At 42.6% G+C, this 24,514-nt stretch overlaps 1 protein-coding gene across 5 annotated transcripts in view; it reads right to left on the bottom strand.

Annotated features, from left to right (window-relative positions):
* arid5b (AT-rich interaction domain 5B) overlaps positions 1–24,514 on the bottom strand; it is a 139,917-nt gene that overhangs the window by 47,068 nt on the left and 68,335 nt on the right. For all 5 annotated transcript variants that reach the window (XM_059947361.1, XM_059947365.1, XM_059947363.1 and 2 more), the window contains one exon: positions 1,453–1,571. In XM_059947361.1, the coding sequence (XP_059803344.1) occupies positions 1,453–1,571 (119 nt within the window). The remainder of the gene's footprint in view (positions 1–1,452; positions 1,572–24,514) is intronic.

The following is a 24,514-nucleotide window of genomic DNA, read 5'->3' on the forward strand; positions in this document are numbered from 1 at the left end:
AAGGGTCGCCCCTCTATTTTGAGGATGTGCCCTCTAGTTCTGGATACCACCACCATAGGAAACATCCCCTCCACATCCACCCTCTCTAGTCCCTTCAACATTCGGTAAGTTTCAATGAGATTCCCCCCACAGGAGAGGATAGAAAGATTTAATGAGGTTTTTAAAATAATGTACTGCTCAGATAGAAGCCAACATCAGCAGACACCAAAGTGATGAGTAAATGGGCTGTCACGTTACCGGGATGAGGAGATGCTCTGGATGATTCTGAAGTTTATTCTTTTTTTTATATTAAACAAAATATACTTTATTCAAAAATAAAATTATGTACAATAAACCACTCAATAACTCTCAGCCCTTCACAAATGTTTCCATTGCGGACTTTACATTTCCACTCTGTTTGCTACCCAGGTGACACTCTGTTATTCCATATTTACATACTCTTGTTGAGGGGTATACACCCTGGTGGCCCCCTACCCCTCAACTCCCATGGGAGAAGAACCCTAAACTGTGGCCCTTCCCCACCGGACCCTTGCGGTGGCTGCACCAAGTTTGAGTGCGTCCCTCAGCACGTACTCCTGCAGCCGAGAATGTGCCCGTCGGCAGCATTCCCCCACGGACATCTCCGTGATTCTGAAGCTTATGGGTCGGAAACCACTAAGGATTGAGTTACAGAAATCAAGTCTAGAAGGTAGCAATTACACAAGGTGAAAACCTCAGTAGTGTGGCACAGTAGAGTAGTTGCTAGTGTAACATTACTGCAATGCCAACAACCTGAGTGGAACTCTGCCACTGTTGTACAGAGCTTATACATTCTCTCCACAACACCCAAAATTAATGATAAGCACCATTATGTCCGGGCTGCAATCACACATATACAGACATCTCAGGTCAATGGGGTGTTTATCAGTTTGTAATCAACCCCAGTCTGCAGTCCAAGAACACTGCTGTTCTGCACTACTGTTTAAATTCAATTTACAATCCACATTCATACCTGAAGCTGGGTTGCTGTTAAAATTAATATTTGCCATATTCCACTCCAGAATATGGCCCAACACTCAGGTTTCCTCCTACATTCCAAAGGTCTATGGGATAGTAGGTTAAATGGTCACAAGGATGTAATTGGACAGTGCGGTCTCATTGGGCTAAAGGGCCTGTTACCCTAAATAAAAAGGGGTGAGGTGGAGAGCTCAACTGATTCTACAGTGGTAGAAATAGGGAATAACAACAAATTTCACGTCAGTGAAAATAAACCTGATTCTATTTCAACCTAGATTTCATCCAACAGTCTCTGAAGTGCGGCCAGGATCCACAATCTTTCACTTAGAGTCAGAGGCTGACACCTTGCTGTTGATTTCAGAAGATAAAGGGTTTCAGGGTGGGCGAACTGGGATGATGAGGGGCGCAAAGCCACGGACTGAAACGTACGAGCCGGAGTGATGAACTGGACCATACCTTGGGGTTGCTCTTCCCATCAGAATCTTCATTGGAATCTCTCAAGCCGTTTGGAACTTGTGCATCCCGCTTTTGTGAGCAGACCTTCTTCTTCCGGGGTCGGCCTTTCAGATTGAGCGCTGAAAAAAAGCATTAAGGAGGGAATGATTTTTCCGAAATCAAAACAATAGCAACGAAAAACACCTACAAGATAATTTATCCCATTTATGAATCTGTGCTAAATTCACCAAATATTTTTATATCAAACGAACAGTACGTTAAAACAGTTGCATGTCTTTGTGTAAGGTCTGATGTTTAGCACACCTATTGAAAGTACAGATGTAAATTTAGTGACCATTCCTAGTGAATTGCATAGAAACTGCAGGTTCCAAAGAGACAAGTGCAAACTGCAGGGACTGTGCCTCCGTTAACAAGCACGTGCATTGTGTGCAGCTGTGTGACTGCTGCTATAAATAACCTGCTCTACAAAATATTGAACAAAGCACATTTTCTTCAGCTGAAATTGCAAAAGAGAAAGTTATCACATTGATGACATTTTGTTTTTAATATCTGAAAGTCACAAAAAAAACACTTTGCTCACAGCAGCAACTGCTGCTTTGACAGAAAGCCAAGCAGCCTTGTCCCTCTGTTGTAAACTATCATCGCTAATCACTGCAGCATCGTGTTTAAGACCATCAACATTTGGTTTTCCTGTGGCAAGGAATGGCCATTTCAGAGTCTTCGGTCACCACTCACTGGCGTCCTTGGTTACTCTTCGACCGGAGTTCAAACGACACAGGCCAGTGAGCTCACCGAAGATTCAGAAGCGGACACCTATGTGTTGATAATGGCAGGTCCTTAATCATTCCACTAACTTCACTGCAAAACTGGCTTTGCACCACCATATAGGTGGACTAGATAATATTGCCCGGTAAAAGACAGTGGGACCCAATACAAACATTTACACTGTGTGCTTCCTACCATCTGAGCCATTCATTACTGGACTCAATACCATTCATGAGCTTATAATCACCTAAAACTATGGAGATTCTGCGTGCTAATTTTGATTTTGAGTAAACAATTCAACCGTATACTGAATTTCAGTGAAATGGAGATTGGAAGAGATGCATAATCGGTGGCTGAAGAGCAGATGCACAATGGTGGATGTGTTACTACTTGAAAGGTTGTTAGACAGCGAAGGTAGAAGCTCAAAGGAGTTGCAAGGGTCTGGAGGCGTTACTAGGCCTGGGTCATTGGGGTCTGGAGGCGTTACTAGGCCTGGGTCAATGGGGTCAGAGGCCTGTGAGAATCCAAAAGTTGACGCCCAAACGCCAAACCCATGATCAGCGAGTGTTGGGTGAATTCCAAAGGAGTTCTGAGTCTGTGAGCCCCAAAATCCAGAGGCTCTGAAACGGCCTGACCTGTGTTGGAGGTCTGTCTGGGTGGGGGTGAAAAAGGGGCTTGTTTTGCTGTCGTCTTGTCTGGGTGTTGCTTATGCTGTTCTGTGTAACACTGTGGACAAGTTATACTGGCGTCAGAATGTACGGCAATGCTTGTCGGTTGTCGCCAGCAAGTCCTCAGTCGTGCACGTAAATGAGGCATTTCACTGTATGCATTCGATGTACATGTTCTTAGTAAACGGGTCCGAATCTGAGGTATCTGCTGCCACTGGATTTCATTGTGACAATTCCAGGGAAACCTGGCTAGATACCAGTCACTTCCTACGGGAGATGTTTAATGTGTTACCCCTCCACTTACAATCGCACAATGGATACGATTCTGCTTTTCCAATGCAACAAAAGATCCATAAATAATCCAGAGCTGACTCTTGTGCAAAAATGCTTTTGAACTGTAAATAGATCAGTGGCAATCATATTTATGTAAGGTTGCTATTTTAACCTCCTGTGCACACGTAACAAAAGGTGAAATGCTTTGTTATAAATCAGGTTAAAGGTATAATGCTTCTTCCATACTAGACCAAGCCTGGAGTGCTATTGTTCAACACCAGAAAGTACCCCACTGCTGTGCTTAGCGCATTATTGTCTGGAAGGCAAATACCAGAAGGCATGCAATTAAGATGAGAGGCGAAAGTTGAGAGGGGATGTGAAGGGCAAGATATTTGACAGAGAGCGCGGTGGGCGTCTGGAATGTGCTGTCCGGGTGGTGGTGGTAGAAACAGATACATCTGGGACTTTTAAGAGACACGACTGTGAGGGAAATGGAAGGATATGGACATTAGAACATAGCTCGAAAGCCAAGTTCACAGAACAGTACAGGCCCTTCAGCCCACAATGTTGTGCTGAGCCAATTACTAATCAAACAGTGAACTAATCTCTTCTTCCTATATAATGTCAATACCCTATCCAAATGTCGCTTAAAAATCCAAGCACCAACCACTCAGTTTAAAAAAAACGTGCCCTTCACATCTCCTTTTAAATTATCCCCTTTTACCTTAAATGCATGACCTCTGGTACAAAATGGGATTAGTTTAATTAGCCATTTGGTTACTAATTTAATTGGATCAGCACAACACTGTGGGCTGAAGGGCCTGTTCCTGTGCTGTACTGTTCCGTCTTCTGACTTAAGGACCTATCCTACCTTAAATCTCACTCCATACTTGCGTACTGACAATGATACCTTCCTAACATTCAAACAAAGCCCCAGGGTATGTGACTTGTGTTAGTCACACCAATTCCATATTCCTGAAAGGAATTCAAACACCTTTTGCAACGTTGTGGAATATTCCAGAACTAAATAGGACCTGCCTGGAAAATGACTGTTTCAGATTGGTTCCAAGCACTTAGGCAAAACGGTTGCAAAAGATCAGAGAGATTAGTTGCCATTAAGCACATTGTTTGACAACTCAAAAGCTAAGTTCATATTTTCTTTCATATCCTACTATAAAAGGCAGCCAAGACATCAAAAACAGCATGAAATAAGCTACAATCTTATTTAATTACTGTATATTTGTCCGGTAGCTGATGTCTGTTTTAATGACAGGGTTCAAACATTAACTGTAATGAGTAAAGAAACTCGGCAAAATAGCTATAAAGACAAGGAGTCACTGAAAATATGGCAAAGAAACATAATCCAGACTTGGTGTTGGATGTTACGGTTTGCAAAACAAGCGTGCATTTGTAGATTCATTGAGAACAAATACAATCCAACATGTACATATTAGATAGACCATGGGAAATGAATAATACCTTTATTATCCTTAATAGATACTTTGAATTATTTACCTTCATTGCAAATGTCTTACACGAGAGTTTATTTGGAGCCAAAACATACAATTGACACACTAGTCCTTAGTGGATTTGATTTTGTAATCTTTTAGAAATGTTACTCTGTTAATTAAGTAAAGGCTCTCTGTGGTACATTACAAGCTACTGAAGCATACTTAACAAATGTGTAGGTGACCTTTAAATAGCACTGACTGAGGAAGTGATCCAATTTGAGCTGATTCAGAAATATCAGGCTAACTGCAGCTCAGCTGAATATGTCCAAAAATGGATTGGGATGAAATAATTTTACCATTATTAAAACATGACGACATGCCGTATTGATTGCAGTAAAAGCGAACACAAACCTCCTTATTGCAGCCCCCCCCCCCAGCCACACACACAAACTAGTATCATAAACTCCTTATCACAGCATCAGTGGCTTTTTTAAAATATTTAGTTCATTTAAAACTATTGCGGGAGGCAATAGGACCCTTACTAAACATTCAGCCTACAGTGAACTACAGGGTACACTAACCAAAAATCCTTTAATGCCCCACTGACTTGACCAACACAAGCAATCACCAAATACAAAAGGAACTCACAGAATAAACACAGAAAGTGAAAACACAAATAAAACTGTTACCCATTTCAGATGAATTAACCAGGTCCTATCAGCCTCTGACGTTAAGATCATAGCAAGAGGCAATATGCATCATTCTTGACACGCCGATGCTCGGTAAAGTGAACCACTTGCCAATAATCGTGCTTCCTGTCTTGTGCCCACACAGTTTTTACTTGGGCTCAAGAGAACGATTACTCAAATAACAACAGATCACTGACAAAATATGGGGAAAAAAAAGGGATGAACTGCCAAGCAGGATAAAAAAAACCCTCACATACGAGCTGCAGTGCTTCACAGCCTATTTGTTGCCATCTCGTCCCACCTCTTTCATAGTAACAATGATTGGAGTTGCTTTCCTGGGTCCAATTCCAGCTCATTTGAAAGGCACTGCACCCGCTCACAACTCAGAGCCCAGTTACTCATAGGAATGCAGCGCAGGCATGATGTGCTGGCTTGAAGTTTTATATCATTTGATATTTATGGGACTTTCAATATTTCAGAGAGCCTGGTTCTGCTGTGAATGGTTATAGATATATTGATGCCTGCAAGCAAACACAACCAACAAAATTTCCCATACGCTTAAAAATGACTACAAAAGATAGATCAGTTTGTCGATATTTTTCAAGTGTATAAAACACTAATGTAACACAACAGCAGTTCTGCAAAAACTGGGCGCAAGCAGAATTATTAGAAAGCAGGGTAAAGGTAACTTGATAGGCATTTAGGTAATAAATTACCAGGCGCACTTGTGTCCTTTAAGATTCCATTATCCCAGCTATGCTTATTGGTAAGTTGAAGCTCACTGCCGCGTTTAATCAATTTATTAAAATCGTTGCTTTGCAATTAACTCTGCAGGTTCATTATCTGCTGAAAAACTGCCACACCGGCGGCTATCAAAGCACATTGCTGAACACAAGCAACTTCCTTCGTTAAAAGTGCTGGAAACTGTAGTCTAAAATTGACATGGCTGTGAGCAGTATCAAAGTCCAAAGGGCCACAGCAGGTTCTGAAACAAAGGTATCACTGCTTTGTTGTGCAAACAGCTGACGCTACCTCTTCCTAACAGGGCAGTAGTTTCAGTATTTAAATAGGCTTGCAAGTTAATTCTTTGTTTTATTTGGAAGTCAGAGTTTACACAGGGTCCTTTAAATTACTGCCTATAAAAGGAAGCACTAAACTATAAAGTTAAATCATAAGTAATTTATTGGGCTAATGTACTATATCCTCTTATAATATTAATGAACATAAAACCCCAGGTTTAAATATCAGGCATGTAAATTGAGTAGAGCAGCAAACTTAACAAAGGATTATCTTACACCATGGCATAAATATAGTCTTCAACTATTAGGTTTCAAGTGCTGCTGCCAGAATGTGAACAAAACAACTTCTTAATTACTGCAAATGAAAATCCAATTTAAGTTTCACTGGAACATGATCTCATTACTTCAGTTATTATATTCCTTCTATAATTCTTTTCACAGACCAAAATACACATAATATAAACAGTTCAGTTTGAAACCATCTCCCTGTTGGGCTCGGACATCCTGCCTCACAAAGTCAACGATTAAAGCAATAACACCAGTTATTCCGAGGCATCAAAATCCTGAAAACGGTATTTGCAATCCACCATTTCTCAATGCTACCATTTCTTAAAATCGTCACTGGGAGAAATGTGTTTCAAATTTAAGATGTTTTACTTAGCTTCAGCCCACTTTAAGCACACAGCTGGTTTCCTTCTAGTGTGCACAGGAAATTGAAGCTCATAATCATGGGAATGTATCGCTGGGTAAGACTGTTCTTCCCACCATTCCCGTGCTAGCAATTTCAAAGAGGTATCCTGTCATTTCTCGGTTTTTGTTACATAATCCTGAAAATGAATTATGTACCTTTCGCTGCGAGGCAACAGCCCTCTCATCCATGCCCACCCCCTCCCAGGATAAATCTAACCCCCTTGGAAAAGTCGAGCAAACAGGACGAGATGCTGGAGGAACTCAGCAAGTCAGGCAGCATCTACAGAGGGGTTTCAGGACCGGCCGTTGTTCGGCATGCCAAGGGTTCGGCCTGAGAGTCCAGCTCTGATTTGGAAGCCCAAGATCTCAGGGCCCTGGAGACGGGCTGATCGAGGGTCGGTGTCACGGCAGGAGACCCGTGTGTCGTCGGGGAGTCGGAAAATCTTCTGATGTGTGTCCGAAGACCCAAGATCTTTGCGATCTTCAGGCACAGAGCTTGAAAAAAAAGCGACGTAACAGACTTTTAAACCATAAACCAGCGAGTTGTTTGTTATGTCACCCCGCTCGCTGGGAAAATGGAGACACCTCCCTCTCCCTCATTAGGGAGAGGGAGAGAGAGAGAGAGAACCTGTGGCATGTCGAATGCTGGGTGAAACGCAAAGTCTTTGGGGCAACCGCAAGTCCGTGTCTTTGCCATCGCTTTGCTCACGCTTGAGCGTGATGCTTGCTTTTCTGCCAGTGGGGGGAGTGGGGAGCTGGGGGATCTTTGGGGTTCTCCTGTTTGGCTGTCGTTCATTCTTCGGGGCAATTCACTGTTTTTGTAGATGTGCATCTCAGGATGTATATAGTATATATTTCTCCGACATTAAATTCGACCTTTGAATAAACATTCAGTGTTTCAGGCCGAGACCCTTCATCAGGACTAGAAGGGAAGGGAGCTGAAGCCAGAACAAAACACACAAAGTGCAGGTCAGGCAGCGTCTATGCACAGGAATGAACAGTCAACGTTTCAGGCCAAGAACCCTTCATCAGGACTGGCCCACCTCATCCATAGAGGCCGCCAAACCTGTGGAGCTCCTCCAGCACATTGCGTGGATTACTCTAGACTTCCAGCATCTGCAGTACATTGTGTCTAGAAGCTAGAATGAGAAGCCTTTTACTTACACTATCAATATCCTTTAGGGTTCTAAAAATCTCAATTAAATGTTCCCTTAATCTTCTTACTTTAAAAAGTACAACCCCATTCCTTCCAGTTTCTCTATATACCAAGGCACGCAGACTTGTTCAAGGATCAAAGTAAATTTATTATCGAAGTACATACATGTCACCATATACAACCCTGAGATTCACTTTCTTGTGGGCATACTCTATAACTCCATAATAGAATCAGTGAAAGACTGCACCAACTTGGATGTTCAACTAGTGTACAAAAGACAGCAAATTGTCCAAGTACAAAAAGAATAATAATAATAATAAAAATAAATATCAAGAACATGAGATGAAGGCTCCTGAAAGGTAAGACCATAGGTTATGGTAGTGGTCGCCAACCCGTCGATCATGATCGACTGGTAGATCTTTGAGATTTTCCCAGTGGATCCCGAAAAAAAATGAAAAATAAATACACAAATACTGTTGAGAGATTGTTTCCGGGTTGCGGGACTGTAGTTCTTTCTGCCCAGTGCGCGTGTGTGTAACTCCCCCGCCACATGACTGCACAGTGTACTTCAGTGGTCCCCAACCACCGGGCTGCAAGGAAACAATGTGATTTGTTGAACTTGAACACACGCGAGGTCAACAGTTGCCTAAACGCAGTGATACCCTCGCGCCAGGGATCACAGGTTGGCATCAGGTAACCGGCCGCCTCACGTGGCTGGCGGGAAGTGCCATTGCTACCGGTCTGGAGCGCGGACAGATGGGCACCGCCTCTAAACCTGTTTAGCACACTGAATGTTTGTGGGGAACCCGGTGCTAAAATATTCGCAGACAACCTAATCCGGGCTCAGGGTTTCGTAAGTAGCAGAGCAGCTACCGCACTGCAATCTACTGAAACAAACTTTTGTCGACCGATAGATCCTACGGGGGGGACGGGACATGCCCTGTCGCTCTCCTCGCTCGGTCGGTTGCTCTCTCTGGACTGCGACCACCACCACGGCCCCGGCACGGGGACCTCCGGCCCTCACCTTGTCCTCTCACCCCACCCTGGACAAGGCATCAGGCGGCGGGCAGGCAAGAGGCTGGAGTTGGGGCCTGGAGGCTGTCTAATGAGGCCATGAAACCCTCAAAACTGCTCTGGTCCCCTGAGTCCAAGCACCCCGCACTTAAATTCAAACCAGCTGGGTTTTTTTTCCAGCGTTAAAAACGTGAGCAAGCGGGACAGCAGCTAAGTGCAGAGAGCCATGTAAACTAAATTGCTGAATAGACTGGACATAAGGAACCTGCTTCGAGTTTCACTGTATTCCGGTCATGTTTAAACCAGCCCCCCCCCCCCCCCCCAAATCGGCTGAAGCGCAAGAATATTGTCAATATTAAACTGGTCCGTGGTGCAAAAAAAGGGTGACCCCTGGTGTTCGTACATTATTTCTACTACAGGGTTGCGGGGTTTTACTTCCGGTCTTTTCTGCCCCGCTGTGCATGCGTGTAACTAATTGATTTGGAATCAATCTCGTCTTTCACTAAGGCTGAGGTAGGGGATCTTGGGCTTCAAAAGGTTGGTGACCACTAGGTTATGGCAACAGTTCAATGATGGGACAAGTGAAGTTGAGTGAAATTTTCCCCTTCGGTTCAAGACCCAGATGGTTGAAGGGTAATATCTGTTCCTGAAACTGGTGATGTGGGTCCTGAGGCTCCTGTACCTTCTTCCTGATAGCAGCAGCAAGTGGAGAATATGTCCTGGGTGGTCAGGGACCCTGATGATGGATTCTGCTTCCCTGCAACAATGTTTCACGTAGATGTGCTCAGTGCTGGGGAGAGCTTTACCTGTGATGGACTGGACCATATCTACTACTTTCTGTAGGTATTTCTGTTCAAGGGCATTGGTGGTTCCATACCGGGCTGTGATGCAGCCAGTCAACATACTTTCCACCACACATCTATTGAAATTTGTTACCATACTGTTAATGATGCTTGAACCTTCTTGATACCCTTACTGTCATTCCTGACATACAATGTATGGGAGGGGACAGAAAACTCCAGATCAGGTTATCCTGTGATTTATTAGGTTGGGCATAACTTCCTCAACTTGTTTTCTATGCTGTGGTTTACCAGGTTCAGGATCCTTTGAACTTTATAAAAACTTGCCTGGTGGTAGAGCTCTGCCCTGAAATTATGTTCTGTAATTTTACATCTATAATGTGATCTGACTCCAGTGGAAACAATAATCACAAGTGAAAGCTGGGCACTTTGCACAAAACCTGAACTCTTCATTCTGGGTCCTCTGTGCACTCCACGCCTCACATGGCATTGACCATCCAAATGGCAAATCCCTGCTTCCTAAGCAATGGGCACCACGAGCACCCTAACCAATGGACCTTTGGAAGTGCCGACAAATTTCTAAGCACTTTATTTTGCTGGCACAAAGAAACAGAAGACTTAATAATTATAATTAAATCAAGCTAATGTGCACTTCCTGTGAGAAAATTGATCTGAGAAGATTCACATTAAGTAGCACCTATGCCTCAGGGGAGTGCAGAATAACTTCCATTTCTATTTAAGTTTTTAACGTCAGTCCCATTCAAGCCCACTGTAAATTCAGAATTGATTTTGCATCCCTCATGGTTGTTCCAAAATTTTTTACAAAAATTATTTAGAGTTGCAAAAGTTAATTGCCATTTTTTGTAATATTCATGCAACGCTGGTTAAGTTCAACCAATTTGATTAATTGCACTGAACTACTTGAACATTACAGGAACCTACATGGTAGTACTCGCACCTACAAATGATATGAGAGAGGCCTACAAAGATTAATTTAACCTACTCTTAAGATCACTATAACTCTTCACTTCCATTTTTCTATTATCCAAGTTTCTGAAATGTCCCTAATGTATCTGCCTCTGCTCCATCCCTGGCAAGGTGTTCCACAAGCCCACCACTAAAAACATTCTTACCTCTGACATCCCGTCCATGAAACCAAATTCTTTAGCCATTTGCGATTTGGTAACCCCCTCATCCCAGTTGTTACTTTAGTGAATGTCTTTAGGACTGCCTTCAATGCCATTATACACCCCTTCGATAAGGAAACCCAATCAATGCACAGTACTAGAGGTGCAGCCTCACCAGCGCCCAGTACAATTACACGAAGACTTCCCCATTTCTGAAGCTCAACATGCAATAAAGTCCAGGGGACAATCTGCCTTCCTAAACACTTGTAATAAAAGACGTGTTTATTCACCTTCTTGTGATGCATACATAAGGACACCTAGATACCTTATGATTTAAATTTATCTGCAATTTTTCTTCATTTAGATTCCTCTTCATTAAAGTCATGACTTCCCACATTCCAGCATCAAACTTCATTTACCAACCTTTCACCCATTCGACCAGTCCATGCCCTGCTGCAGAATCTGAACAGCCCCTCTCATGACCTTTGTGCCAGCGGCAATCTTCGCCCCTTCTCCACATCATTAACATTGGATCAAAAGGCCCAAGAATCAAATCTTGGGAAACTCCACTACTTACAGATGTGCGGCTAAGGCAGATGCTCACATTCTTTTTTCCTGGGACAGAAGTGTAAAAATAGGGGAGACAGATACAAGGTGGGGGGGGGGAGGGATTTAAAAGTGACCCAGGATACAGCTTTATCCCCCCACACAGTGGGTGGTGGTTTTATGGAATGACCTGCCAGAGGAAGTAAAGGAGGCAGGTACAAATAAGATGTTTTAAAGACATTTGGCCACAAAAGCCACGATGAAACTAAGGGAAAGATACCCCAAGGGGTGCCCGAGAAGAGAGGGGAGGATGAGCACCCCAGTCGGATGGACACAACGGCATCAGACCCAGGCGACGAACAAAATGACTATGAGGAAGCAGTGTGCATGTGGCAAAATCTGCAAGAACGATCGCGGCTTGAAGGTCCACCAAGTGAGGATGAAGAGTCTGGTGGGAGCAGGAGCAGCGCAACGTGCAGATGTCCAACCTGGTGAGACAAAGGAGGTGCCAGGCCCAGAGTCACCCCGTAGTGCCCGGAACCTCCAAGTGTTGCAAACTGATCCCTCCAACATCAACTCTAACAGGAGGCGGATCAAATGGCCTGCAGCTATCATGACTTCACTGTGGAAGCAGTTCGATGAAGATGTCAACCAAATTCTGGGGGAGGGGGGCAACAGCAAAGGGAGGGGTCAATAGGAAGCTACAAGCCATGGCAACAATCATTGTCAGCATCAAAGCTGGACGGAGAGCGAGGTGTCTCCCAGTGGAGGATGGTTGTAGGGGATTTGCAGCCCATTCCTTAGCCACAGCCTTCAACAATTTGGGCATCGAGGAAGAGGAGAGCAATCCGCAGTACCACCGATGCGGCAGAGAGGGCCTCAAGATGGCTGTGACCATGGAGTCACAAGTAGCTAGCCACCTGGACACAAACTGGTGTCTGATGAGCCCCGGCTGGGTCACCTGGAGGAGGGTGTATGATGTTGAAAGACCCAAAACACCCGATGATTCCAGGAACATCACTGAGGATGTGTCCAGAGGCATCAGTAGATGTATGTACACAGGGACAGATACATGGATAGAAAAGGTTTAGCAGGGCACGGACCAAATGCAGGCGAATGGGACTAACTGAGATTGGCATAAACACAAGAGATTCTGCAGATGCTGGAAATCCAGAGAAACAAGCAAACACAAACACACGCACAAAATGCCGGAGGAACTCAGGTCAGGCAGCATCCGTGGAGAGAAATAAACAGGCAATGAGACCCTTCATCAGTTGGGTTGAAGAGCCTGTCCTACATGATAGGACTCCATTGCCCTACGATATCCTTCCAGGCGCTAATAGACCCGTTTATTCTGACAATATCTTCTAAGCAATAATCATTCAACAATCTTGTGTGAACATTTCCCTTTGCTAATGCACCAGTGTTTTAAGGTTCAAAAGTTCATTTATTATTGAAATATGCAACTCTGAAATTCTTCAATTCTACAGGTAGCCGTGAAATCAAGAAAAAAAAAGGCAGCACGATCATCAACCCCCAAAACAAAATGGATCAGGCACATCGTGGCCCTGTCCTCCACCTTCCCTTGAAGATAGGCATATGCAAACAGCGGAGAACTAAACCTGATGCCCTCCCCGGTATTTATCCAAAAATCAGCAATAATAATAATTTAGCTGACCATTATCACTTTGCTGCTTGTAGAAGGTACAAGGGAGTGCAGATGCAAAGCTACAGGTGAGCTGTCCCAGCAGAGTGAACAGAGGACGATGTAGACACCGGCAACACTCCAGCCTTCTACCAATCGCTGCACGTAGGGCATGGTCCAACTCTTCAGATTCAAGTCCCTTTACACTTACTTCATGGTTTTGGATTTTGGTATTGAAGGATGAAACCAAAAAAAGACCCTTCAGCTACTTAAAAGCCTCATTACTGAAGTGCTACAAGTGACAGACCTCAATGGTCAAATAAGTCAACCCAGTACAATCTACAGGCTTTCCATATTAGTTTACATTTTCTTCAATATCAGTGGATGCTTTCCTTTGCATACTTAACCTCGTCTGAAGTAAATTACTGACCGGATAAAACTTGACAACAGCCAATGAAGCTGTCTGTGCAAATTCTATTTAAATATTCTTTCTTGTTTTAATGTAAAACATTCAATAACTAACATTACTTTTGCAGTTACTGAATGCTTTAATTTGCAACTCCTGAATGTGCTTGGCTTGTTAAAGGCTTACTGATAAAGATCTCCAATGAGAGATACTTCTAAACCAAATTCCTGACAGCATTTTTTTTTAAGGCAGTTTAATGATTCAAGAGACTTGTACCAAAATCCAGAGTGTAGTTACAGGAAAGGAGGGCATTCAGCCTCTCAGCTCCATACTGGAGACACAGGAGATTCTGCAGATGCTGGAAATTTGGAGCAACACATAAAAAGTGCTGGAGGGACTCAGCAGGTCAGGCAGCATGTATGGAGGGAAAAGAACAGTGGACGTTTCGAGCCAAGACTCTTTATTGGAATGTCCATACAAGACCTATGTATTAGCCTCAACCCCCTACCATTTACCCCACTGGTCTAGTTCTCTTGCTCCCTATTGAACACCACAACCAAAGCTGCATCCAGAACTCAGTGCATTTCAGATCCCAAACAATTATTGCATGAAAACAGTCTCCCTCATCCCCACCTTTGATTAGCTAGCCACATAAGTCTGTGTCATACACCATGTGACCCTTTTGCCATCACATTTAGTATTACAATCGCCTCGTGTGTATCTTCATTATATAAGGAAATCAACACTTAATTCACATTTTTTACATTGCATGAAACCATCTTAAGTGACAACCAAAATTCGTGCCTGGAAAGTCAGCAGTGCTCTGATTTATTTCAAACAAGTCACAGTATGACTGAATTCCTCTTCTCCCTAAACCTCCTATCACAAAGATTGCCTCGCGTCCCTGTAAGTTTGCCCAGACTCTGCCCAATACATCACTATGGGGCCTCTTGCCGTCAGCACTGCAGGAGAACGCAAGACATGCTGACCTGGGAGCAACCATCATCGAGCTATCCGTTACCAGGGGAAACCAGGTCTTCCCCCAGTGCAGCATGGGACTTCTATCAGTCAGGTCCCTTACTGACCCAGCATCCTGGGGGGGGGGGGGTCGGAGGACCGTGCGTATGCCAGGACAGGCGGGCAGGAGGGAGGCACGGGGCTGGTTTCTGCCGAGCACTGGGGGGATGCCATGTTGGTGCTGGAACATGCCACAACACTTCCAGGAAGCTTCCAGCACATCCTCAGGTGTGTCGGATGTTAATGCAAACGGTACATTTCACTCTGCGTTTCGGTCTACATGTGATAGATAGATCTGAATCTGAAAGCTCCCTCCTATACACACTGCATTAACATCCCCCACCAGAGCTTCACTTCTATTCCGTACCTCTCCCATTGTGGTACTGCTGCAACCCTGGATTTCTTTTGGCAAGTTCGATTATTGTTTTCAATGCCCCCGGCAGTTTGGTGTCTCACCAGAACACAGGCCTTCCCGATGGGAAACTGACATCCGGTACTAATGACTGACACTTGGATGACCAACAGGAGGGATTGGATTTGCCAGTTGTTGCAGGGCTTGTGGTGGGTGGGAATGGGGTACACCCCTGGGTCTACTCAAAATAATAACCCCCTCCACCACCACCCAACTTCAGAAGGGGTGGGGTAAAGCGAAGCAAACCTGGGAGCAGACTCACTTCATCACTTACCGAGTGATAAGTTTACGAACGGTTTCCTGTTGCAAATCGTTCTCGGCAACAGAACCCTATCCTAACGCGGACGCTACCTGTATATCAAATGATCTAAAAGATGGAAGTATATCTTCTGGTGGTGGGGGGGGGGGTGTGGGGAGGAATGTTGTCTAGTAATTTATTTTAACCCTCAAGACAAGGTATCACCAAATTTTCTGGTGTAGGCCATTATGTCGTTCCTGGCATAATTAACGAGAAATTAATTTTGTAGCCGGGGCAAAATACACACGCAGAACAACAAATACTTTTTTGTGTCTTAAATTCCTTTATCTGTTTTAGATGTTTTATTGCAGAAAGAGGGTATCAAAATAAAAATGACAAAATAAATTTTAAAAAACAGTTCCTGCCATTACAATCTCAGTTTAACTTCAGACCACACTCTTGTTAAGTATGCAGTATGAAAATAACAAACAAAATATACAAAACCAATAAGGTAGTGGCAAATATTTGGCACACACGTGCTTTACTTCCAAACACATACAGGCTAGACCTTGAAATGAGTTCTCCTCGCTCACACTGGTAGGCCAAATGAGGAACTTTGCAATCACACTATCTAGCACTGATCAATTTACTCGTGAAAATCTTTCCTCACCTAGCCTGGGAAAAGCATTCGAAGGCTGTACTTTCTAGAACCTGCAACTCTCCACTCTGCTCCACCCCTGCGAAATTACATCACCATTTTCTCTTAAAGGCACAGGCAGCTATTTTAGCATTACCAAGATGAATACATAAGTGCACTTTAACAATTAAAAAAATGATATCCAACAGTCACCTGGTTACATTAAGTATATCTGAGAGTGAACATGCCTCATCAGTGTTAGCTGGTTGTACTGAGTTTAACCTCAAAGGACTTGATATCCTGGGATCAAATTAAGGAGTCAGTTTTACTGTTCCTTATTGATCCAACGTAAAAAAAAGTTCTACTGAACATTCTGAGGTTCATTTTAGGCAGAGTATAAAATCCTCATTTCCAAAGCAATCTACAATCTTAGAATTCAGATCTCAATCTTGTATCATAACCACGAAACAACTCATCTAAATAATTTACTCGCTGCCCCATTCTCCTAGTGGCCAGCCATTTCAACTGCGTACCCCATTCCCACATGGATATGCCTGTCCACAGCCCCCTCCACTGCCACCAGGCTGAGGCCAAAAGTAGATTAGAGGAAAAGCAACTCACATTCCACCATGATGGAATGGTCATCGAATTCTCAAATTTCTGGTAAGCCCTCCCCCTCTTCCACCCCCTCCCACTTTTCTATTTTCCTCATTCACTCTGATCCAACTGGTCCCCATTTCCCCCACCCCACCTTCTTCATCTGCTCATCACCCACACTCTCCACCCATCAGATCTCGTCCTCACTTACTTCCCTGTATTCCATATTCCACCTTTCTCTCCCATCATATTCCATCTTTAGCTCTTTGTCACCTCCACCTCCCAACTTCTGACATCACTCACACTCAGCCCGTCACCTGCTATCTCTTCCTCCATCCCGCTCCTCCACCTTCTTACACTGCGTCTCCTTTTCCAGTCTTAATGAAGGGCCTCAACACAAAATGTCAACTGCACATTTCTCTCCATCAACGCTGCCCGACCCATCGAGTTCCTCCTGTACCCGTGTGTTCTAGACTCTTGTCTCTCTCACTCTCTCTTTAATAATTGAATAATTAAAAAGTGAACTGGTTGACAGATTTCTGAAGCCCATAGAAGCAGCTGATGCTGTTTTTGACCAAGTAATCATGTGTGCTTGCATTATTAAGAGTCTTGTAGATCATCTAATGATTTGAGTTTAGGAAAACCCAATTCAAAATTAGTTCCATAGAACTATAGAACATTACAGCGCAGAAACAGTTCAAGATAGAGATATACAAACTAAACACTAGATTCAGGCAAGAACCCTCTTCTCATTACAACAACACACACAAAATGCTGGTGGAACACAGCAGGCCAGGCAGCATCTATAGGGAGAAGCGCTGTCGACGTTTCAGTGCTTCTCCCTATAGATGCTGCCTGGCCTGCTGTGTTCCACCAGCATTTTGTGTGTGTTGTTGTTTGAATTTCCAGCATCTTCAGATTTCTTCGCGCTTACCCTCTTCTCATTGTTATCGTCAAGAAGGAGGTACAGAAGCCTGAAGGCACATACTCGACGATTTCCCCTCTACCATATGATTCCTAAATGGACATTGAACCCATGAACACTACCTCACTTTTTAAAATACTTCTCATCTGCACCATTTTTGATCAAACTATTTAAATATATACTTCCTGTAATTGATTTACTTTTTTAAAATTTCGATATTATCATGTTAAAAAATTTCATGACACATGCTGGTGATAATAAACCTGATTCTGAGAAAGACTGCTGCTAAAACATTTCAATTCTACCCATCACCAGATGAAATTTGACCTTGGTTGTATTGGAAAACAGGCAATAGCAAATCGGCTATCCATTTAAGACTCTGCTGAGTTACATTTTCCACATTTATTTATTGTGCTGGACTGCAAGAGGCTTCAAGTTGAAGAACAGATAAGGAATTTACCTAATTAACAATATGCAATTATACAACTACCAACAGCAATTACTCCTACAGACTTCACAAAAACAGAATTAGATGAAAATTTACCTTTCTCAATATATCATTCGTTCCATTCTCCCCGGTGTTCCTTCTTTATTTACCAGATCATTTCAGAACAAACTGCAAATGGTTGGGCAGAAGAGTGCTTTCCAGAGCACTTTAAGAAGAGGAGAGAGGAATAGAAGGCATGCAAGTTCAAGAAGAAACATTCAGAATCTAGTTCTGGAGCCGAGACAGCTTTCTCTGTGGCAGGCCACCAAAATGAGAGCAGGAAACACGATTGGTTTTGTTGCACAGTAAATACAATATACTGGTGTGACGATACAACGAATGCTTTGGTGACGCTATAGATGTGCTGATTGTAATGTATTTTCTGTATTTTTTTTTCCAGATGAAGTTTATTTTTGAAAATAACAAAGTGAATGGTGGTACTGTGCCAAAGTTAAATAGAGTCAAGGACAACAATCCTACATTCATACTTTTAGTAGACTAGTTGCTAAAGACACTTCGTGGGCAGGATTTGGTGCAAGTACAGGCACATAACCATTGAATAAATTCTTTGGCATAGGCCTGAGATGCAATAGACAGCTCTTTTGTTCACTACACTAAAAATAAAACCAAAATGAAAAAATGTCTTCTAAAACATCTTTTAACATTCTGGGGGGGGGGGGGGGTGGGTGGGTGTGGAAAGAACAATTTCAGACTGCCTCCAGGCATTTTGAAACAACAAATTGATTTTAAGAGGTTTAGGTAAGCAAACATAGCCTATAATGTCACAGAGAATGATGATGCGTGGTCATATCATTTGTTTAGATTGACCAGGATATCAGGAGAATTACTGCGAACAACATCATGGGATCTTCCACGCCAACTTAAAAAAGTGATACTTCAGTACTGCAGTCAAGTGCCAATCACTGTGCATGTCAAATCTTGGGATGGTGGTAGATTGGGTATGACAAGAGATATAGGAGGGGGGAGGGGGCGGTGATGCTTAAACGCTTGACCTACGGTCTCCGAGGTGACTGAGAGGTCACATCTTTTGTCAAGCCGATCAGAATTAATACCTCAAAAGACCAGGCCCCATGTTTTGTGGGCCTGGGATTTGTGGCCTGACAGTGCTTATGTTCCCTCCGACAGCTGTCACCACTGGAACCGTCATTCGCAGCATCGTGCTGCCAATAGTGAGCGACGCCAGAAGGGAGCACAGGTCGGTAAATAAGCAGTCCAGGGCTTCAGCCCTGGTTCCGGTGGCAGGTCTCATTATCAAATGATGCAAGTCTCCTAACTGGATGTTGTATTCCGGAAGGTTGTATCATGTGACCTCTGACCTCCTACTTCCTTACCCAGTCACATCCACAATATTTTTCCAAATATAATGAAGCAAAAGAGTGTTTCAATTTCTCTCCCTACTCAGTCATAACAACATCCAAAGATTAATCTTTAATGTCCAAATTCACTCAATCGATTCTGGAAACTGGCAAATGAAATTAATGCCAATAAGTGGCTCAAGGTAGAGATAGTGGCTTGTTCCTATGAAGAGGCATCTAACAATAAATCATTAAAGTTTACTGATACTGGTTGGAATACAACAGATCTGGAATCAATTTTGAGAGAGAAGATTTTGGAGACACAACTATTTGAGTAAAACTGGCCACACAAAATTTCCATATTAAAATCTATGCCTAGATTATAATTAAGCCTTTGAGGATGAGTCAAAGGTCCTTTTTTTAAAATCACCTCAAGACTCCACTCTTCTCAGCATCTAACACGAAGACCTAACCCACTCGATTTCTTGGATCAATAAGGATGAATAACTAGGCAAACTTTCACCTTGTCTTGTACTATGCTGCGAAAAATGAAACAAAAATAATGGGATTTATACCATGTGCAAGCAACCGTAACACAACTAAGTCTTTTTGTACCACCGTGAAGACCAGCCCAACAATCAACGTCACTGAAGCAAAATATTTGGCCATTTAGCACTTTTCTCCGCAGGAGCATGCTGTGTGTAAATTGGTTTCTTTGGCACCTCTAATTACATAATTTGTTATGCGTCACAAGTTATTTCATTGGCCAGAATCCATTTTGACGTTTCCTGACGGTGTTAACTTTCCCCTGCTTCCAACTGAGCTTACAACAGCCGTCTCGCTGTACTGCAGTCTTCTCCACCACTAAGAGCATAACATTTTGCTGAGCCCTCATGCTAAAAATCTCCCCAGGCACAAAGCCAGGCTGGGTACAGTTGGAGCAGTCACAGTTAAGGCAGTTGCCTGCGTTGGTTCAGAGCACATTGCGCACCAAAGTACTCAATTGCCCTCTAGTGTCAAACTTTCATCCCACACAACCAAAGAAGCCCTTTTTGGTGACTCTTTGTTATTTCAAGGATTCAGATACAGCACTGGAAAGAGAAGCATGGTTTGGCATCTGATCAAAACAACTAACAAAAAAAAAGTATTAACTTCCTTAGTGACTGATCAGCAATTGCTTACTTAGAATCATCGAACCATTGTACGACAGGAGGTGGAGAAACTTGGCCTTTGGAACCAAGCCAGATCTTTAGAGTCCCACTCTTCTCCTACATCTCCACTAATCTGGAATCTTTTTTTAGTACCCTCAATGTTTTTGGGTCAGAGGTACAGAGTGGAAAGAGTTTCTCTGGCTCTCTGAGTTTGTACTGTGCAGTGACCACCCATTTTACACTCTCCAACATTAGTTTTTTTTATCATCAACAACCTTTATACTGTGCTGCTCACCAACGCGCTCGGGACAAATTACGGTGGCCAGCCAGGCAACCAGCACCTTTCTCTGTGAGAGCCGGACAGAAGCCAGAGCACTCAAGGGAATTCTACACAATCACAGGAAGGACTTGCAAACTCCACACAGACAGGCGGAGATTGTAGATTGGCTTCTGGCGCTGTAAGGCAGATGCTCTGCAAACTGCAGCTCTGAGGTGCCTGTAAATCCCCTATCAAAATTCACAACGTGCGATGTCAGCATCCATCACACTTCCTCAGCTCCCATCACGTGACTGTTCATTAAAAAAAATCCTCCTCATGCCAATTCCAAATATTATACCAATTACTTTAAATCCCCATCCCCTCATCTCAGGCCCCTTACATTTGTGCAGTTTACATTATTGTCAAGCAGGGAATCCAGAAGATTCAATTCCCACAGCACTAGGTTCAGGAATAGTTACCTTCCTACAACCATCAGGTCTTGATACAACCAGCACCATCCTCACCCAACCACAACAATGGAACCTATAGACCATCTTAGACTACAATGGACTCATCTCTGACTGGGGGGGGGGGGGGAAATCAAGACCCTAGTACAAACAATACAGTCTCTTTTCCCTCTCGCACTCTTCAATGACTTGTATAATTTATGCGCTGTGTGTTATTTTCTTTCATGCCCACCAGTGCATGTGAAGGAAATCACGTAACAGGTGAAGTTCGCAACCGCCCAGAAAAAAAAGTAATTTGCACAACCTCCTTTGCAATGCACCCAGGTCTCCACGCTCCAATGCTCCTTTCACTTCATATCATCTTCCCTTGTTCCACTGCCAAAATTCATCTCTTTGAAATTCTCTGTATTAGTGTTGTCTGCCACGTCCAACCACTTCAACCTCTCTATGTCCACCTGATGTTCATTATCCATCTTAAAGCTTCCCCACATCTTCAAGCTGCACATCTTCCACAAAGTTCAGAAATCTTACCCTGCATACCCTTGTCTAAGTTACTAACATATTAAAAAAGAGATGGCTCCAGTACCAACGCCTTGGTAAGAGGACAATCTAGCTCCCTGCAGCCTGAAAAGCAATGCGTTATCATGATCTGCTGCATGTCATACCAGAGAGTTTCATATTAAAGCCATCACTAATCCTTTTAGTTCATCAGCTCCAATTTTGCTAACTAGCCTTGTAGAATATTTAACTTCGCTTGTGAAAAAAAAAACTAATTCATTTTCCACAGTCAGTAAAGAACACGGTAAGATTAAATCAAAACAAGTTTTAATATCTCACAAAATGCCTGGTTTTACAATACTGGTTTCAGTCAAATGTATTTCTAAAGCCAAAGCATTTTTGCTCAATTACTGTTTTGAGAATGAAGTCCCTTTGTGTTGACCTTCTGAAGCTTCTGGACTGTCATCCCAACTAAATCAGCAGAAGTAAAATAGCCAAGAGTCCTATTGACATAATGAAAATGCCAAAAATGATTTTGGCAAGATTAACGACCTGGCATGTTGAACACAATTATAACCACTGCTTCTTTCAAGTTCATACATTTTTTCAATGAAAAGTAAACACAACTGGCTTCCCTCACATTTGTTTTCTTCCAATCAAAAAGAAATTCAAACCCCACCCTCCCTCTATTTAATCGCAATCTAAATTATAGGTTGCACTCTTGAAACCCTAGTTACAGTGGAAGTATGCAACAAAAAAAAATTAGAGTTGCACTCACATGCTCTTCAGTACCACGCAGGCCACTGACTGCAGAGAGCTTACCAGTTGACAGTTTGCTCTGAAACTTCCATGACCAGGGCAGAAAATGCAAATTTACCTCCCAGTCCAATGTTAGGTGGCAATGCAACTGAAATTATGCACTACTGTTTTCGTATCAACAATATTACACTGAGCAAATACTACATAAATTGCATCATTTTCTGAAGAAGTTGAAATGTCCAATAAGGTTAATAGAGCATATAGTTAAAAGAAACAACATATGACTTATATACTGACTTACTGGAAAATAAATTAATCAGTAATCTGTGGGTGATCTTTCCCTGATGTCACTCTCACGTATTTTCCAGTAAACTGCTGCTTATACAAATGGACACATGTTGCTTCAGACTAGAATTTGAGTACAGATGGAAAAATGTTAATTATCACATCAGAAAATAATCAGAATGTGTTGCATCAACATTCTGAGAAATTCATTGTTTCAGAACTGTGTTTATATCTATTCCTATCCTCTCTGAAAATCAAGTATTGTTAATCCAAGCTTTGCCAAACTAAAAAGACTATTTATTAATCCAGCTATTACCTTTTAATAAAATGGAACCATATCAAAATAAATCACATGAACCAGGTTGTCATTTAAATCCACCAGAGACCTTTCTGGATAAAAAAAAGACAATTTCTATTTTAAATTTATGAATTGACAGTAATACTTCAGGTTTTAATACATTTCAACAAGTGCCACCTTGACAAGTCTAACTTGTTAACTGACTAACAGCCATTGGAAGAACAATCGGTTCATTGGCACAGTAGCATAATATCAAGAGTGTAATCTGTTCGTTGGCTGGGTTAAACTCCTATTACAAGTACATTGGCCGGATTAAACATGCTTTGAAGCTGAAATATGGATGCCTGATATCAACCCAAACACAATCACATAATGGGTGAAAGACCCTCTACAAGTATTGGCAATCTTACTTGAGAATTTCCGATCAAGTTGTGAAAAAGGTTCAGAGTTTCAAATGACTTTCTCTACTTCAACAGTGTATTTTTTTCAATTTATGAAGAAATGGTTATTAAATACATATTTTAGTCACAAAGAAATGATTTTAATGCCTGCAGGTACATGCCATGAGTGAGTCGATACTGACACAAGTCTCTCTTCTTCCAAATCCACAGCCCTCGACTCATTCCCTCTTTTTTGTGTTGTGCGTGATTAAAGTGGGCAGGCATATTACACTGCTGACTCAGTTAAGTATATAACACTGGAGCTAACATTTGCTTGCATAAACTTCAGTTTTAACTCGCAGAAAGTAAAATACCAGATGCCATGATTAATATCTTTTCAAATTGGTTTTAGGTTACAATGTAAGAATTCAGCTGCTGAGCTATCTTGGGGAAAAAAATGTGAAAAACAGCATTTTTGCACTGACCCTGCGTTAGGTCACAACAACTATCATTTATTGCAATATACTCAAAACCCTGCCACTGAAGGCCAGATGCAATGAAACAGCAATAGTACAACAGAAATTTATCTAATTCAATCACTTTTAAACGTCAAATGTTGTACAGGTGTCATTTATCTTCTCTGAATGCCTGCCTTTCAGTTTCTTTATTGCTGTACTGCAAAACTGAACTCAAACTGCACTAAAGCCAATCAGATGGACACAAATTCACCAAGCCCTCCTCCATCCTGTACCCAGATTTATGCACTGATGTACATGAACAAAGTGAATGGATATACAAACACTTAACTTATAAATAGAATTTATTTCCCCCCCCAAAATCTGGTCTTGATGAATACTTTATTGCACGTTATTCATTCACAGGCTGTAGGGAAAAATCGCTGGCGAGACCAGCACTTTCTTTTGCTCACATCTCGTCCGCCTGGCAAGGGGCTGACAACTGAAAGATCGGAAAAGCCACTTCATTAGGAAGCTTAACAGCAAACCAGGGGCCCCCCTTTCATTAAGCACATTTACAGGCATCCTTCATCAAGGACCCCCACCACGCAAGGCCATGCCCTCTTCTCACT

This window comes from Hypanus sabinus, chromosome 22 (genome assembly GCF_030144855.1).
Source record: "Hypanus sabinus isolate sHypSab1 chromosome 22, sHypSab1.hap1, whole genome shotgun sequence".
Lineage (NCBI taxonomy): Eukaryota > Metazoa > Chordata > Chondrichthyes > Myliobatiformes > Dasyatidae > Hypanus > Hypanus sabinus.